The sequence below is a fragment of the Oncorhynchus clarkii genome, chromosome 21, assembly GCF_045791955.1.
Source record: "Oncorhynchus clarkii lewisi isolate Uvic-CL-2024 chromosome 21, UVic_Ocla_1.0, whole genome shotgun sequence".
Classification (NCBI taxonomy): Eukaryota; Metazoa; Chordata; class Actinopteri; order Salmoniformes; family Salmonidae; genus Oncorhynchus; species Oncorhynchus clarkii.
The window spans coordinates 12778670-12798175 of NC_092167.1; the positions used below are offsets into that span (position 1 = coordinate 12778670).

Below are 19506 nucleotides of genomic sequence, written 5' to 3' on the forward strand. Positions count from 1 at the left end.
TTTCTAGTATTTATATGGATGCTTAACTGTTAAAGAGGAATTCTGAGTTGGCCTTTGATGGGATATAGCTTCCATTTCCCCAGAAAACCAGATGTGGTTAACCAGATATTATTAAAATTGTTCTATGTATTTATTTTATTATATTTTAGATACATATTTTAGTACTTAAAGATGAAAAACTGTATTCTTGAGATCCCCATGATGTCACAATAGCAAGCAAATGCAGTTCTGGTTGGAGAAAAAGGCGTACTCTGTTTTGTTTCTGAATCATCTGAATTGACTTGATAGTGACAGTAATTTACAACGTGGGGACTTTGTAATTATATAAATTACAATAAGTCCCACATTCAGCAATCTAATATTTTCATGTGTTATTTTGCTTATGTTTAGAGCTTGCAAGAAAGGTATTTCACTGTACTTGTGTATTCTACATTAAAACTTGAAACTGTGTGAGACTGTTGGAAAGGTTAGCAATCACACCAGTTGGCATAAAGTTGGCTCAACCAAATCAAATAAAATACATTTTTATTGGTCACATACACATGATGTTAATGCGAGTGTAGAGAAACGCTTGTGCTTCTAGTTCCGACCATGCAGTAATAGAATTTGACGCCGGCTACAGTCAAACAAAATTAAATTAGAAGTCAATTCACCATATTCTCTATCATTGACTACTTCAATGTCTAACTTGCATGCTTATAGGACTTTGCATGCAATGCCCTGATATATTTAGTGTTCTAATCTCTGTGTTTTTGTCATTTGTTTTGGGCTGTTTTTTAAGGACACGTAAATGTGGCTCATATGGCCAACATCCCTCATTTATTGATGGCGCTGGCTACGCCAGGTTGGATCTGATTGCATATGGATGTCCATTATATTCATCAAAGGTTAAATTGTAAATTAAAATCTCCCCTCTCATGTGGTCCGGAGGCAATTTCTCCTACAGGAAACTATTCAAGTATTTTAGAATATTCACATGAAAATCTGTTACCAACCGGATGGAAACCAAGCTATAGACACCCTAAAGACTCTGGCAAGTGTGCTAGTCAAGTGTCACTTCGATTATTTCTGCACATCATGGTTCACCAGCAGCCCCAAACATCTAAAGAACAAGCTACCAGCCAAACAAGCTTGTAAGAATTGTACTTAAACTCCCCCCTCATACTCATCCAGAGATTGAGCATTTTGCATCTATATCTCTGTAATGTGTCTGTATCTATGCACACTGAACAAAAATATACAATTCCATTTAATCGATGGCAATTTGAATGCACAAAAATACTGTGATGAGATCCTGTGACCAACAGATGCATATCTGTAGTCCCAGTCATGTGAAATCCAATTAATTTATTTAAATGTATGATTTCCTCATATGTAACTCATGAAATTGCATTTATATATTTTACCCCCTTTTCATGGTATCCAATTGGTAGTTACAGTCTTGTCCCATCTCTGCAACTCCCATATAGACATGGGAGAGGCAAAGGTCAAGCCGCACTGCCCACTTAACCCGGAAGCAATCCGCACCAATGTGTCAGAGGAAACACCGTACACCTGTCAACTGTGTCAGTGTGCATTGCCATGGGTCTCCCAGTCACGGCCAGCTGCGACAGAGCCTGGACTCGAACCAGGATCTCTAGTGGCAGAGCTAGCACTTGATTATAAAAAACGTTTGACATGTTTCTGTGGACATTACGGATACTATTTGGAATTTTCATCTGCGATGTCGTGACCGCTCGAGCCTGTGGATTTCTGAGCATAATGCGCCAAACAAATGGAGGTATTTTGGATATAAAAATAATCTTCATGGAACAAAAGGAACATTTATTGTGTAACTGTGCAAACGTCTGAAGATCATCAAAGGTAAGCGATTTAATCTATTGCTTTTCTGACTTTCGTGACCAATCTACTTGGCTGCTAGGTGTTTGTAATATTTTGTCTACTGAGAGAGATGTTCTTACATAAACGCTTGTTATGCTTTCGCCGAAAAGCTGTATTGAAATCTGACACGCCAGGTTGATTAACAACAAGCTAAACTGTGTTTTGCTATATTGCACTTGTGATTTCATTAAAATTAAATATTTTTAGTAATTTAATTTGAATTTGGTGCGCTGCAATTCAGCGGGTGTTGATGAAAATGATCCCGCTAACGGGATGGGTGCGTCAAGAAGTTAAGGTAATGACTAAAGAAATCCACCCTGAAACTTAATTATTAAATTATGTAACACGTATAATGAATAAATAGAGTGATAAACTTAAGTCCATTAAGGTTTGGTCAAGACAAGTAAGGGAGAGAAATGTGTGTGTGTGTGACTAAGAAAATACAGAGGACAATTAAACTATTATACATGACCTGACCTGGTTGGAACTCTAAAAAACTTACGACAGGAAAGGGAGTCCTGTCAAGGTCCCTCTAATCTCAGGAGGATGGAACTGCCAGCCTGGTAGTGATAAACGAGGAATGAGAACTGTGGGGAAAGATACATCCCACCTACTGTTTGTGTGTCTGTGTGTGCGTGTAAGTAGGTAGGGGGGTGGAAGTTATAAAATGACACGTCTTTGCATTTTTTGACTTTAGAACATTCTCGTGAATAAAGAACCAACCTTTTGCATAAGCTGAGTCTTTGCCTAATTATTATTAAACCCGGGGTCTTACAAAGCTTAAATAATTGTTTAGTTATCATCATTGGGATTGAAAATTCTTGTGACAGCTTGGTCCTTCGAGCCGGATCTCAATGCCTGCTTCTGTCGGTCCATGGAGACACTGAAATCATGCACGGGCGGATGAAATATCTGTAAATTAAAGACCTGGCCCCATTCGGAGGGTTCTTTACAGACCGGTGGCAAACTGGTATACGACAGAAACGGTGACGAGATCCAACCAACATTGAAACCTCAGCTGCAAAAAAGTTAGGTCAGTGCTCTTTATTTACGGATTCAGGGGATAATATCTGTATGATTAAATGATGTAAAGGATTTTAATGTACTCTGGGTGTTAGATGCTGAAATATCCAAAGGGGTTTATGTCTGATGATCTGTCTTTAGAATTTTGAGTGGAGAAAAATGTTTTAAAGGGAACCAAGTATTCTGTGCAAATGGAAGGCAGGAATTGGACATAGATCCAAATCAAACCTAAGAGTTCTGGGAGGGAGGTCTGTAATAACCCTAGGCATCTGTAGCCACTGCCGATTTAAACTAGCTAATATTGAGACCTAAGAGGAAACCTAGTCAAAATATATATATAGGCTGCAAACGTAAGAGTTCTGGTGAACGTAAGAATTCTGGCGAACGTAAGAGTTCTGGCGAACGTAAGAGTTCTGGCGAACGTAAGAGTTCTGGTGGGGATAGTCAAGATCTACCGGAGGGGCGCAAAAGAGGTCTGATTATTCCATGAAAGGAGGTACAGACACATAGAGAGAATACACATTGGGAAATAACTATAGTAATTGAGTGAGAAAATAAAAAGCAGACACATAGACAGTTTTCAACACAGATAAGAAGATAATTACTTGCGTCTAAGATAGATATATTTATTAACCAGTCAAAAGTCATAAGAAATAACGGTAAAATAGGCTATTAACCAGGACCTTACAACCCCTGGGAAATAGCTTATTGAACGTAAGAGTTCTGTGGTTGTATACATGTGAGACCTAATAGTTTATCAAAAGTCATGAAAATTATTATTCTAAGATCCTAGAGGAAATTAACGGGAGGTATTTATAATCATAGAAAGTAAAAGCACACACATAGATTTTCCAGAATAACAACAATAGTAATTAAATAAACATGGGTGCTAAATCCTCTAAGGTGATTCCGGAATTTACCGGAGATGAGAGATTTATGGAGGCCAGAGATAAAATAAACATTTATTTTGGCCCGAAATGGAGAAAGAAGTACGAATTTGATGGACGTTTAAATATAGAAAAACTAGAATTAATGATCAAACAGATACATAAGGTATGTGGGGACCGGACAGAGAAGCAACAGGCGGAAGGGCTTGACACCGCTAGGGTGTGGCTGTCTGAAGCCCAGAAAAGAAGTGTAGAGAAAGAGAGAGAGAAAGTTTCAAGAAGGATATCAGCAGGGGAAAAATGATATGCATGTGAGACCTAATAATCAAAAGTCACAATAGTAATTATTCCTCAATTCTGAGGAGATAGAGAGCGTGACGAAGTTAGAAACGAAAGAACGGAAAGGAGGTCAGTATCTCAGGAAAATAACCTCACACTCAACGTCAACAAAACTAAGGAGATGATTGTGGACTTCAGGAAACAGCAGAGGGAACACCCCCCTATCCACATCGATGGAACAGTAGTGGAGAGGGTAGCAAGTTTTAAGTTCCTCGGCATACACATCACAGACAAACTGAATTGGTCCACTCACACAGACAGCATTGTGAAGAAGGCGCAGCAGCGCCTCTTCAACCTCAGGAGGCTGAAGAAATTCGGCTTGTCACCAAAAGCACTCACAAACTTCTACAGATGCACAATCGAGAGCATCCTGGCGGGCTGTATCACCGCCTGGTACGGCAACTGCTCCGCCCTCAACCGTAAGGCCCTCCAGAGGGTAGTGAGGTCTGCACAACGCATCACCGGGGGCAAACTACCTGCCCTCCAGGACACCTACACCACCCGATGTCACAGGAAGGCCATAAAGATCATCAAGGACATCAACCACCCAAGCCACTGCCTGTTCACCCCGCTATCATCCAGAAGGCGAGGTCAGTACAGGTGCATCAAAGCTGGGACCGAGAGACTGAAAAACAGCTTCTATCTCAAGGCTATCAGACTGTTAAACAGCCACCACTAACATTGAGTGGCTGCTGCCAACACACTGACACTGACTCAACTCCAGCCACTTTAATAATGGGAATTGATGGGAAATGATGTAAATATATCACTAGCCACTTTAAACAATGCTACCTTATATAATGTTACTTACCCTACATTATTCATCTCATAGGCATACGTATATACTGTACTCTATATCATCGACTGTATCCTTATGTAATAAATGTATCACTAGCCACTTTAACTATGCCACTTTGTTTACATACTCATCTCATATGTATATACTGTACTCGATACAATCTACTGTATCTGCCTATGCTGCTCTGTACCATCACTCATTCATATATCCTTATGTACATATTCTTTATCCCCTCACACTGTGTACAAGACAGTAGTTTTGGAATTGTTAGTTAGATTACTTGTTGGTTATTACTGCATTGTCGGAACTAGAAGCACAAGCATTTCGCTACACTCGCATTAACATCTGCTAACCATGTGTATGTGACAAATAAAATTTGATTTGATTTGATTTATCTAATAGTAACTATCGGGGTAATTGTAGATAAGCATAAATGAGGCTTTAAGGGAAAGGGACCTAAGAGAGAAGGGGAAAAATGGACAGGATCAGACGATAGAAATTGTTTCAATTGCGATAAGACAGGACATTTCGCCCGGGAGTGTAAGGCTCCCTGTAAACATTGTGACCGAGTAGGACACAACCACCGAAACTGCAGAGGTAAGGGGAAGGACAGGTGCGACAATCGGGAGAGAAAGAGAGAGACAACGAGAGCGAGAGTAATGAGAATCATCGCCGGAGTAACGCTTGGACCATTAAATTAGGGCTATTTTCTGGGAATTGTCTCGGTAGTACGTGCCTGATTTTGCAACTATAGATAGGGTTATTTATGTGGAGTCTTCGTCATTTCAATAGATTTGGTGATTCAGTGGTAGAATTCTCACCTGCCATTTGGGAGCCTCGGGTTCGTATCCTGGTCTATGCACCAATGGGCTATAATCTGGGTTTCTGATTGTAAATCAACTATTTGTATATTTTGCCTAGAAAGATACGGTCGTTAGTGTTTGTTTAAGATATAAACTGAATGTTTTATTAGCTTGTTTAGGTTAAATTGAAAGACTAATTCATTCAAAATAATAGCGAGGCGATTTTGATGTAATACGTTGTCTGTTGCCTAAATGGTCTGCTGGAATAACATATGGAGAATAGGAGTCATATTTAAATAACTGAATCAAAGAAGAGACAGTTACCTAAATCTAATGAATTCTAATAATAGTGGAGAGGTAATTGCAATGGAGTTGTGCCCACCGAAATGTGTTTTTTATTCTTATGGATTGACTGATGTATTTTATGAATGTGGCGCTTTACATGTTATTTTTAAAGTCTTGGACATTTCATAAGTGGAAAGCTGAAAGAGAAGGGAAAGTTGTGAAGTTTGGTTTTAATCTTACGATAGAGGTAAGGCAGAACGTTGTTTGAGTAGGGGTTATATTTTTGCCTACTGGTAAGAATAGGTGAGCTAGTTGTGCTTGCTGGGCTATATTTGGCTGTAAGGGATTCAGGTCTGAATAGTTGAATCGTAAAAGTTTTGTGATAGTTTCTGATTATTGTTTCTTGGTGTTATTGTTTAGGTAACACCAGTGAATTTGAGAAGGAAGTTAATGTATACTAACATTATAATCTGTTTCCATTACGTGGAACAATGTCCGGTCATTAACTTCTTGGTGACAGGGGGGCAGTATTGAGTAGCTTGGATGAATAAGGTGCCTGAATAAGGTGCCCAGAGTAAACTGCCTGCTGCTCTGTCCCAGATGCGAATATATGCATATTATTAGTAGTATTGGATAGAAAACACTCTGAAGTTTCTAAAACTGTTTGAATGATGTCTGTGAGTATAACACAACTCATATGGCAGGCGAAAACCTGAGACAAATCCAACCAGGAAGTGGGAAATCTGAGGTTTGTAGTTTCATTTAAATGTCTGCCTATCCAATATGCTGTGTCTACGAGGCCAGATTGCACTTCCCAAGGCTTCCAGCAGATGTCAACATTCTTTAGAAAGTTGTTTGAGGCTTCTATTGTGGAAGAGGGTCGAATAAGAGCTGTTTCAACAATTGGACTAGGCTGTGGCCAATCAGTTGTTTACTGCGCGGTCACGCGGGCCCGCCATGCTTTCTTTTTCCTCTGTAATGAATACGCTATTGTCCGTTTGGAATATTACTGAAGATTTATTATAAAAATACCCTAAGGATTGATTGTAAACATCGTTTGACATGTTTCTACAAACTGTAATGGAACTCTTTTGACTTTTCGTCTGGAATTTGCATTTGTGCATTGTGCCTTTGGAATTGTGAACCAAACGAGCGAACAAAACTGAGATATTTGGATATAAATATGGACGTAATCGAACAAAACAAACATTTCTTGTGGAAGTGAAGATTTATAATGCTATTTATGACTTTTGTTGACTCCACAACTTGGCGGGTAACTGTATGGCTTGCTTTTGTGGCTTGAACACTGTGCTCAGATTATTGAATATTGTGCTTTTGCCGTAAAGCTTTTTTGAAATCTGACACAGCGGTTGCATTAAGAACAAGTTTATCTTTAATTCTCTGTAAAACGTGTACAAAGTTAGTTTATGATGAGTATTTCTGTTATTTGATTTGGCTCTCTGCAATTTCTCCAGATGTTTTGGAGGCATTTCTGAACATGGCGCCAATGTAAACTGAGGGTTTTGGATATAAATATGAACTTGATAGAACAAAACATACATGCATTGTGTAACATTGAGTCCTAGGAGTGTCATCTGATGAAGATCGTCAAAGGTTAGTGATTAATTTTATCTATATTTCTGCTTTTTGTGACACCTCTCTTTGGTTGGAAAATGGCTGAATGCTTTCTGTGACTAGTTGCTGACCTAACACAATGATATGTTTTGCTTTCGCCGAAAAGCCTTTTTGAAATTGGACACTGTAGTTGGATTAATGAGAAGTGAATTTTTAAATTGGTGTAAAATGCTTCTATGTTTGAGGAATTTTAATTATGAGATTTCTGTTGTTTTGAATTTGGCGCCCTGCACTTTCACTGGCTGTTGGGGAGGTGGGACGCTAGCGTCCCGAACAATCCCAGAGAGATTAAAGTGGATTGCAGTTTGAGTTTATTTGTATTTTTACAGGGACAGTGCACATTAATTACAGTTGTGTGTGTCTAATGGCAGGGTATGGCAGCTGAAAAGTATTGATCTTTGGGGCATGCAAACATTGTAGCCATGAGTGGGGGGAAAAAAGTTAGTTTTGACTCTTACGCTGATGAGACAGCACCAACTTTTTAAAGGTTTGAGATTTGTTAAACAACAGGATTCTTTCTCCCCAGGATAATTGTATCTAAGGGTAGAGCATGTTCAATTAAGTACATATAAACATTGAGGAAGTTTAACACTAATGATTTGAGGGTGTACAGTGGAATCATCATTATTATTAGGTTTTGTTTGTTTTTAACCTAGGGTTTGCAAATACCCACACACAACAAATAGTGTATAACTATTTGTTGATATTTTTTAAATACTATGTTTGGATTGGTGTGTTCTATTTCCTTTGTGTTTAGTGAGATTTCCATTTGTCTTAGTGCATTAGGTTTTGTTTGTTTTTAACCTAGGGTTTGCAAATACCCACACACAACAAATGGTGTATAACTATTTGTTGATATTTTTTAAATACTATGTTTGAATTGGTGTGTTCCATTTCCTTTGGGTTTAGTGAGATTTCCATTTGTCTTAGTGCCACGATATCTTAAAGGAGATTTCCATTTTATTTTCAGAGTTTTAATAAAACACGTGATTTCTTTTGATAAAGGAATGTTCTGGGAACCTGGGATACAATATGTAGAAAATGTTTGACAGTTTTCCTTTAATTTGTCTAATATAGTAAGAAACACTTCTTTGAAGGGTTAGTGTGACCTATGACCTCTGTCATGACTTTCCTTTGTGGTTTGATCAGCCTCATTGGAAAGCCATTTGAATAATGAATTTAAGGTCATTTTTAATACTGATTTTAAGGTAATTTGTGTAATTCATAATTATGATGGAGTTTAAAGTTCTTAGACATATTTGTAATTTGAACCAATGAGAAGAAGGAAAGGGCATAGCCTTTGACTAAGGGTAGGCTTCCTTAAGTCTATCTTCCTATGACCATAAGGGTACAATAATTTTTCATGTTTCAGAGTAGTGATTTCGATCTGATTATGTTATTTGAAATTGTATTTTATCTTTTGACCCGTAGTAGTATTTTTTATAAATTACCTAGCTAGGTTTTATTTTCCCTTAGGAGTTAGCTGTTGTTATTGTGTGAATTACAGGAGAAGGTGATTCACTCAATCCAACCAGGAGACTGGGTGTGGATCCAGTCCCTGAGGGAAAAAGACTGGAAGCAGCCCCATTGGGAAGGTCCATACCAGGTTCTGTTAACCACCGCCTTTTCCATTAGAATAGCTGAGAGAGTCACTTGGGTCTACGTTACCCACTGCAAAGAGGTAGGAACACATACAAGCACTGCTGATCACACACAGAGTTAGGAGAAGAACCGAGTACCAACAGGGTCCGGGGGTTGCCTCCTTAACGAAGATTCCCTATCCCGACCATTCATCACTGTGTGTGCTCCTAGAAGTGTGAGTATGGGGTGGTACCTAGCAGACCAACTAAGGGCAGGAGAGGGTTGGCGGTTTTTGGGAAAATTAGGGACTCTGAGCTGCATCATAGTCTTGGTAATCTTTCGGATAAATCCAGATCCACCACCTTCCGGTACTAATTATGTGACGCTGTTGTCATTGATAAGAAGTAAACAATAGACAAACAATATAAAATACTGACCATCAAGGATGAGTGACTTACAGAATAAGGAGTCAAAGAAGGTCAAGATGTCGGATCTAAGCTAAACATTAACTTCTTTGGGACTGGGGGGCAGTATTGAGTAGCTTGGATAAAAAGGTGCCCAGAGTAAACTGGGCATATATGCATATTATTAATAACTAATTACTAATAGTTACGTTTGTCTAATTATTTATTATACATTTACATAATCTAATAGTTATGTTTCAGGGTGGAATTCTTTAGGGATTACCTTAAACATATACATTCACTTATCAATCCACCCTTTGACTAAATATTACACACTGATACGTCAACCGCCATATGGAATCATAAATGTTACACAAAAGCAAACAAAACCAATACATGTATTTACATCAGATACTCATCAATGACTGTTCTAGACCTATATCCAATTATAACTCTTCTTTTTAGGATTTTCATTATAATCTTCATTAAATGAACAGTCTGTCTAAACATTGAAGATAGTCTCATCCAACATGGGCTCCTCGTGGTTGAAAGAAACAGAGCCATCTACTAGGCCTGGAGGCATGAAGTTGTCATCCCACTGGTCGGAGCTTGGAATCGGTCCATACCTCATCATTTGTTGCGTCATCGATCTCTCTAGAGTCCTGGTGATTAAACCTCTCACACATGGGATCAAACAGCATCCACACAACACCAACACACTCATACAGGTGAAAGCAGCCAACAATACGGTAATTACAAAATTTTTCCATTTTCCAAACATTCTATCGAACCACCCAGTATCCACCCCAGAGTTCTCTGCTAACTCATGAGCTAATGTGGTTAAACCGGCCAGGGCCTTGGTCACTGATCCATCTGGAGCTGTGTTATTAAAAATAAACGTACAGCAATGAACGCCTATCATTCTACATACCCCACCCTTTTCTGACAATAACATATCGAGAGTCAGTCTATTTTACCAGGTCATGGGGGAGGTGGCAGATAATTGGTCAGAGAACCCCTTTACTGCATCCCTGGTTTCATTCATGAATCTCTGTTGATTATAATAGATGTAATTAGTCCAATCCACATTTTTATTTATTGTCAATCACCAAAAGAACGTAGTGGTAAAGCCTTCACCTAATTTGATTCATAGCTATGTATTCATCTGGAACTTCCCTGGGGATGCCAATAGTATCCATCTAGACAAGGCTACTCCCATCCTGGTCAAAACTCCTCCTGTGCCTACTTTAGCCTCCTATAACTGGCCTCTGATGACTAACTCAAACTGGTTGGACCAATAACACCGGGGCGCACGTTCCTAACCACCCTTTTGGTAGTGTCTGTCGTATGCATCCTTTGCTGGTACAAGCCCACCATACATCAGTTATAGTTGCTGTGCAATTAAGAATTTTCTCCTGTACTTCCAAACCTAAGTCAGTCACATTAACGATTGCCTCACAGCCATTAAAATCACCTAAGTTCTTGGTGCCCTTCTTGTATCTATAACACTGGTGCTCATCGGGAGTTAAAGTGAACCGAGGTGGGTTGACCGAGTACTTCAATCTGGCCAACCCAATCCCTGTGAAGTTATTTGTTTCCGAGGAAATTGTTTAACCTCTCTGGGATTGTAACAGATTTCCTCCTCTTCGTCTGAAGAGGTGTAGCAAGGATCGGACCAATACGCAGCGTGGTAAGTGTCCATGTTTTAATAGAAAAGATTGAACATGACACAAATACAAAATAACAAAGTGAAATGGAAACGAAACAGTCCTGTGTGGCACAAACACTGACACAGGAAACAATCACCCACAAAATACCCAAAGAATATGGCTGCCTAAATATGGTTCCCAATCAGAGACAACGGAAAACACCTGCCTCTAATTGAGAACCAATCTAGGCAACCATAGACCTACATAAACACCTAGATGGAAACAACCCCATAAATAAATAAAAAAACTAGACAGTACAAACACCCTAGATGAGACAAAAACACACATATCACCCATGTCACACCCTGACCTAACCAAAATAATAAAGAAAACAAAGAATACTAAGGTCAGGGCGTGACAGGGATATTCGGGACGGTAGCGTCCCACCTCAACAACAGCCAGTGAAAGTGCAGGGCGTCAAATTCAAAACAACAGAAATCTCATAATTAAAATTCCTCAAGCATACAAGTATTTTACACCATTTTAAAGATAAACTTCTTGTTAATCCAGACACAGTGTCTGATTTCAAAAAGGCTTTACAGCGAAAGCAAACCAAACGATTATGTTAGGTCAGAGCCAAGTCACAGAAAAACATAGCCATTTTTCCAGCCAAAGAGAGGAGTCACAAAAAGCACAAATAGAGATAAAATAATCACTAACCTTTGATGATCTTCATCAGATGACACTCATAGGACTTCATGTTACACAATACATGTATGTTTTGTTTGATAAAGTTCATATTTATATAAAACAATCTGAATTTACATTGGTGCGTTACATTCAGTAGTTCCAAAACATCCAGGGATTTTGCAGAGAGCCACATCAATTTACAGAAATACTCATCATAAATGTTGATGAAAATACAAGTGTTATGCATGGAACTTTAGATAAACTTCTCCTTAATGCAACCACTGTGTCAGATTTCAAAAAAGCTTTACCGAAAAAGCAAACCATGCAATAATCTGAGTATGGCGCTTAGAGCCCAAACAGGCCAAAAATATATCCTCCATATTATGCAGTCAACAGAAGTCAGAAATAGCATTATAAATATTCACTTACCTTTGATGCTCTTCATCAGAATACACTCCCAGGAATCCCAGTTCCACAATAAATGTTTGATTTGTTCGATAAAGTCCCTAATTTATGTCCAAATACTTCCTTGTTGTTCGCTCATTTAGTACACAACCCAAAATCTTGACGCACCGGCAAGTACATGCGAAAGTTCAGACGAAAAGTTATATTACAGTTCGTAGAAACATGTCAAACGAAGTATAGAATCAATCTTTTGGATGGTTTTATCATAAATCTTCAATAATGTTCCAACCGGAGAATTCCTTTGTCTTCAGAAATGCAATGGAACAGAGCTCGCCCACACGTGAACGAGCATCACGAGCTCGTGGAACTCTGCCAGACCACTGACTCCAAGAGTCCTCATTTCCCCCTCCTTCACAGTAGAAGCTTCAAACAAGGTTCTAAAGACTGTTGACATCTAGTGGAAGCCTTAGGAAGTGCAACATTACCAATATCCCACTGCATCTCCAATTGGGCATGAGTTGAAAAACTACAAACCTCAGATTTCCCACTTCCTGGTTGGATTTTTTCTCAGGTTTTTGCCTGCCATATGAGTTCTGTTATACTCACAGATATCATTCAAACAGTTTTAGAAACTTCAGAGTGTTTTCTATCCGAATCTACTAATAATATGCATATCTTATCTTCTGGGGATGAGTAGCAGGCAGTTGAATATGGGCATGCTTTTCATCCAAAATTCCAAATGCTGCCCCTTATCCTAGAGAAGTTAAGTCCAATAAGGTTTGGTCGAGACAAGTAAGGGAGAGAAATGTGTGTGTGTGACTAAGAAAATACAGAGGATGACCTGACCTGGTTGGAACTCTAAAAAACTTATGACAGGAAAGGGAGGCCTGTCGAGGTCCCTCTAATCTCGGGAGGATGGAACTGCCAGCCCGGTAGTGATAAACGAGGAATGAGGACTGTGGGGAAAGATACATCCCACCTACTGTTTGTGTGTTTGTGTGCGTGTAAGTAGGTAGGGGGGTGGAAGTTATAAAATTGTCATTTTTTTACTTTAGAACGTTCTCGTGAATGAAGAACCAACCTTTTGCATAAGCTGAGTCTTTGCCGAATTATTATTAAACCCAGGGTTTTACAAACCTGGGATTGGTCAAAGTTTAAATAATTGTTTAGTTATCATCATTGGGATTGAAAATTCTCGTAACAGTCTCTGAGTCAGAATATGAACTACACCTAATGGCAATGTTCCCTCAAAAGACTTTGGGCACCGAGCAAATTTCAGGTCTGCTGAACGCAAACTTGAAAACTGTGAAAATTCTGTGCAACTTCTGGCGCATGTTTACTGTGAACACTGAGGCTGTAGCCACTTTAAGTTACAGTTTTAACCGTGGTCAAGTAGACTACTGTGGCTATTTTATCATAATGTAGGCCTACAAGAGTGGCCTACCATTAAAAACAATGGAGAAAATGCATCCCATAACATTTTAACATGGAAATAGCTGTTCTATCATTAAGCCAACAGTAGCAGCCAATGTGTGGTGTTCAATGTAGGCCTACATTCCATGAGACTTTTGGAGAGAAAAAAACATGCAGGGCTTGACATTAACCTGTTTATCCACTTGTCCTTCAGACAAGGAAGTGATTGAAAATGTGTTTGATGCAAGAAACCACTTTACAAAATAAAATGCAGATTTATTCCCATATCATTATTATAGAGAATCAGACAAATTATGCTACCCTCTACCTATTGGCTACTTAGCTTATTCAAGCCTGTCTCAAAATATAACACTGTCCCTTTAAGATAGAAAAAAGCGCTTTACCTGATTCACTTTTCAAAGATAGCTAGAAATGCATAGGTTTTGTGCTTTTGTAGGAAGCAACCACGTCCCCATTGATGACTAGAAATTAGCTTTAACTGGGCTAATAACTAAATTACTAGCAAACAACCTGAACAAATGTGCACACATGGCTACATGTTTTGTTCTCAAAACAAGCGTATCTAGACCACTCATGATGGGAACACAATCCAGTTCAAAGTGAACAGCACAGATCCATAAATGGCAATGGTCTATTTGCATAAGAAATATCAGCTGCTCTGCTCTAAAAATGTATTGAAAATGCGTTGAAGTTTAATCTCTTGCTTCTTTGCGCAGGCTGATATTTCTTCTGTGCACAGCTTAGAGGGAACATTGCCCACCAGTCCCACACTGGTTGGCCCAAGTCACAAAAGTTGAAAGTTATTCCCCCAAGGAAAGTCCCTACTCCCTACCCTTCAACAGGGTGACTGTTGCACAAGGTCAATAATATGCACAACGTCATTCACTATAACAGTGAGTCAGCTGTCATGTAGTATGACACTGTTAGCATTTCCCATGTGCCCGTAGTGAAATGGGACATTGAGCATGAGGAAGCTACAAGAAAGGAATGCTGTCGACAGATGACAGACCAGCACATCAACTTTCACATGAAACCCTCAGGCCTTGTTGTTTACAATGCCCTACCCTTCCTAGCCGATTCACCTGATGGGATTTCCTGGACGACTGCCATGGGTATATGGTCCTCAAGATCAAGTGTCCCCAGATATACAATGACTTGCCTCCAATGGACATACAGTACCAGTCAAAATTGTGGACACACCTACTCATTCAAGGGTTTTCTTTATTTGTACTATTTTCTACATTGTAGAATAATAGTGAACACATCAAAACTATAAAATAACACATGGAATCATGTAGTAACTAAAAAAGTGTTAAACAAATCTAAATATATTTGAGATTCTTCAAAGTAGCCACTCTTTGCCTTGATGACAGCTTTGCACACTCTTGGCATTCTCTCTACAAGCTTCATGAGGAATGTTTTCCATCAGTGTTAAAGGAGTTCCCACATATGCTGAGCACTTGTTGGCTGCTTTTCCTTCACTCTACTGTCCAACTCATCCCAAACCATCTCAATTGGGTTGAGGGCTGATGCAGCACTCCATCACTCTCTTTGGTCAAATAGCCCTTACACAGCCTGGAGGTGTATTTTGGGTCATTGTCCTGTTGAAAAAACAAATGACAGTCCCACTAAGCGCAAACCAGATGGGATGGCGTATCAGAACCCAAGCTTTTTGTTGAACATCACCTGATTCCAGATTTCCAGAAAAGGACGTTGCAAATGGTATTGAATGAACAGGAGGATGGGGCAGCAGCAATCTGTTCCTGCAATAGACATCTGTTCGGCAAGATCACCTGCTGCACAAACTAGGACTGCATGGTGAAGTGGTTCCATGACAGATGTGTAGGAATCAAAAGGAAGACAGGACAATTGTGCAATGCGTGTAGGAAGTAAGCTAAACAAGAAGCGGCACTGTTGATTCTACACAAGGTGTTTTATTGGACTATAGACTGGGGTAAGTCTAGCTCCCCCAGTCATCATAAACTATGCACACAGTGTAATGTTAATTTGGAGCTTAATTAGTCATATTCAGGCATGGATTTATGTTTTTATAATGAAATAGAAAATACTAGATAGAAATACAGCACTACATTAGATCTGTGTTCTTAAATGGTCTAATATTTATCTAAATCTAAGATGTTGTCTTATCATTTAATTTGAACAGATTGTACCATAATGTTCGATTACTATCATAGAATTCAGTTTTCAAAACATTGGAAAGGTGTTGGGAATAGGTTGTATAAATTAGGGACAGGAAACCTTGGGAATTGTTTGTATAGATTATCCATAGACTTATCTAAAGTCAGTATTTCAATGTGCAATTATTAATATGTTTCTATATCTATAAAAAATATCTATGTCTATTATAATATGCTTACTGGACAGAGGGTTATATTGCACACACTGTGATGACATATGCGATTTAAAGATTAGTGCAAGGATCATGATTATGAAAGTGCTGATGTTTGGGAAAAAAATACGATGTCACTTTTGTACAGTCATTGCTCAATGAAACTACTACGTTATTTGGTGACCAATACCTTTAGACAAACATGCAGGTGGAAATGCACCCCCTTCCTTCCGCCGAGAGAAAGACCCACATCTGCGAATGCTGCGTAGGCTAAAGGATGTGAGCAGGGGTGGCACTTGGGTCCCTTTAAATAGAGCCGTCCTTAAACTTTGGACAATCAGATCAGCTGAAGTTTGCAAACAGCTTGCTGTAGAACTCAAAGCTACATCCGAAATCTCTGGGATACATTTTCTGTGTTTTGGGGGTAAAAGATGGAAATAACCAAGACATCTGGGATGAGGAACGCCGTTCTTGTGCTCTTACTGGCTGTTCTTCAGGGATTTCGACAAGTAGACGCTCTTCCAAACCCATCACCTCTCCTGGGATCCAACTGGGGGAATCCGAGAAGATACGTACACCTGCAGACGTCTTCAGACGTGAACAATTTCTACCTTGAGATCAGTTTAAATGGCCACGTGAGCAAAACTACACTTCGAAGCTCATACAGTAAGTTCTTATTACATTTTGGGCGTTTGGTTTTGATTGAAATGTAGTTTTAAGTCATTGTCTTTAATCTGCTTCTATAGGCTAACACAATTAATTTTGTCAACAGGTGTGATGTTATTGAAGGCGGAAACAAGAGAGCGCGTGGCGATACTTGGAGTCAAAAGTAACCGCTACCTGTGCATGGATGCCCTGGGAAACCCTTTCAGCTCTGTAAGTAATTCCCATTATCATTGTCCATTGAACTGAAATACATGTTTTCTGTCATATGCCTACCAAAAATGCGCTTTTACGCACGGATTTCAGACCACTTTTATCCAAACACAAAGCTAATATAATATCATATTTTTACATTGGTCGAAGTATTCTTGTGTTTAGCACTCAAGTAACACTTTGAAAATGATTTGAATTGATGTACGTTCCTAAGTGGTCTGTTTGCGTGAATTCATCCATTTATCTGTTTGCAGACTGTTTGCCTCAAGGAAGACTGCCTTTTTAACCACAAGCTGTTAGAAAACCACCGCAACGTGTACTACTCTTGTAGAACTGGTATTCTGCTCAACTTGGAAGGGATAAAGCAAGTGTACACAGTGGGTCAGAATCTACCGCAAACCTCCCTCTTCCTGTCGGAGAAGAACACCGTGCCGCTGGAGCGCCTCTTGCATCGGGAGAAGAGGAACCGGGCGGTTGACCCTTCTGACCCGTACAACATGCTGGGTCAAACGGAGGAGGACTCCCGGGCAATGCCGCAACTGGATGACACCTTGGAGGTGGACCAGGAGGCTGAACTCCCCGAGGGACGCAACATCTCCCGGGAGACCCCTCAGTCTCCCTCCGACGACCCGTGGAACGTGCATTCCCTAAACCCCCCTCCCAGCCCCCGTATCATGAATGGAATGATGGGATAAGAGGACAGGACACTCGCAGTTGTACACTTGGGTTTATCAATGTAAGCTATGTATGCGTTCACGTTGGGTCTTTTCCAGCAGTTCTGCAAACAACCCTCAAAGTTTTAAACAGATGTTATACTTGTGAAAGTCTGACCGTGACACCCTTATTAGGGCATATTGGTAATTTATATGTAGTCATAATATGAAATATGTAGCTAAAAAAATACCACATTGGAACATTTTATTTCGGCCATTCTTTACTATAGCACAGTGAGTAACTATTGGTTTCCGTGATTTTTGATTCCAGGACGCAAATTTTGTATTCTGTATTTGATTGCGCTCTGTTTACGGGGAGGATTCTTATGAGAATCATGCTGAAATCCGAAATAATTGTGCGTCTTTTTTGGAGAAAAAAAAAAGAGTTGAGCTGAAGTCACTTTATTAAATGTTATATAATGCAAGAAGACTGCAAGAAAATACCATTGATATGAAACTTAAACATATTCCATCTAAAATGAGCCCTACTATAATGTTGAATATGCCAGTAGGCATGCATGTTATAATGCATGTTCTTCAAGTGAGACGTTTAATTTTAAACGGAAATGAATGGTCCACTCTACTGGGTATCAGAACGAATAGAAACCACATGTTATAAATGCTGGCCACCAAAAGCAAGCAACAAAGCCAATTCCATTAAAGTTTTAAGAATTTATTTATTTAAATCCATTCATTTATTGTTATTTATAGTATACTATTTATATGGATGCTTAGCTGTTAAAGAGTTATTTTGAAAGCCTGTAAGTTATGAGGAGACTATGTGTGTGAGGGCTAGTGACATTTATCTTGAATTTTTTTTATTATGTTGATGAAGAAAATATTACTTTTTCCAATTAATTAATTTATATTCTATTTTAGATCAATATTTTAGAACTTCAGGATGAAGAACTGTATACTCACAACCACTTCATCCTAGAATTCTATGTATGATGCAATCATATAAGTACAGGCTAAATGTGTGAGGAAGCTCTGTGTCACATTAAGTGCGTAAGCAGGTTGACCATTGACTCATTCACTTTGAGCTTCCAGTCATTAAGGTTGCGTGTCCCACGCTTCCGCATCTCATTATGGAGAAAATTGGCATATCTTAGTTCCTGCCAAACCATCTTCTAAAAATAAACATTTCCACATTCTATTTTTGTTTCAATCTCACTAAGTAACATGTTGGAGGTGTTTTAGTCAAAGGAACACATGACGGTGACCACTAACCTTTGTCCTGTTTCACTTTGAGGTTAAACCACATTGACCTGGCTGTCACATCTGAGAGGAGCCTTAACAATCTCAGTGGCGGTCATGAGTGAAGGCACTTTTTTTTGGATTGATATACTGTAGATATTTGTCAATATTTTTGAGGCAGTTTATTCAAATATGGCAATATTCCTTCAAAGGAAGAACTGTAATAACACTTAAGTTGAATAAGATTTAAGCAAACCCACCCATTCATGTTGAAGGATCAGATTTAGTACAGATGTTTATGCTGCCACTTGGGCCTTTGGAGCATTACTCATGGTTGTCTCTGGAACAATCTAGACACAGGTCAGTAGCTGTCGCATAATTTTCAATTGCCCCAGTTCTTTTGACCTGTCACGCTCAGCCTGAACACTGAAACAAAGTGAATTATTTCATGTTTTAAACATGAGAAAGTTCGCAACTCGGAAGTGGCCCCTCAGGTGATTAAACCTGATATTTCCCAACCTGCAAACATCCACTGGTTCCAATCCTGCTTTGCAT

The 19506-nt window shown here is 39.2% G+C and overlaps 1 protein-coding gene across 1 annotated transcript; it reads left to right on the forward strand.

The window, feature by feature from the left end:
* The first annotated feature begins 16596 nt into the window (after positions 1-16596).
* Positions 16597-17736, forward strand: LOC139379471 (fibroblast growth factor 23-like). Its single transcript, XM_071122287.1, has 3 exons — positions 16597-16831; positions 16938-17041; positions 17296-17736. Exons 1-3 carry the CDS (start codon positions 16597-16599, stop codon positions 17734-17736), a joined length of 780 nt encoding a protein of 259 aa, XP_070978388.1.
* Positions 17737-19506: the final 1770 nt, after the last annotated feature.

Coding starts and splice junctions, on each gene's coding strand:
- LOC139379471 (XM_071122287.1), top strand. CDS start 16,597: ATGGAAATAACCAAGACATCTGGGATGAGGAACGCCGTTCTTGTGCTC. Junction 16,832..16,937: donor TACACTTCGAAGCTCATACA/GTAAGTTCTTAT, acceptor TTTTGTCAACAG/GTGTGATGTTATTGAAGGCG. Junction 17,042..17,295: donor TGGGAAACCCTTTCAGCTCT/GTAAGTAATTCC, acceptor ATCTGTTTGCAG/ACTGTTTGCCTCAAGGAAGA.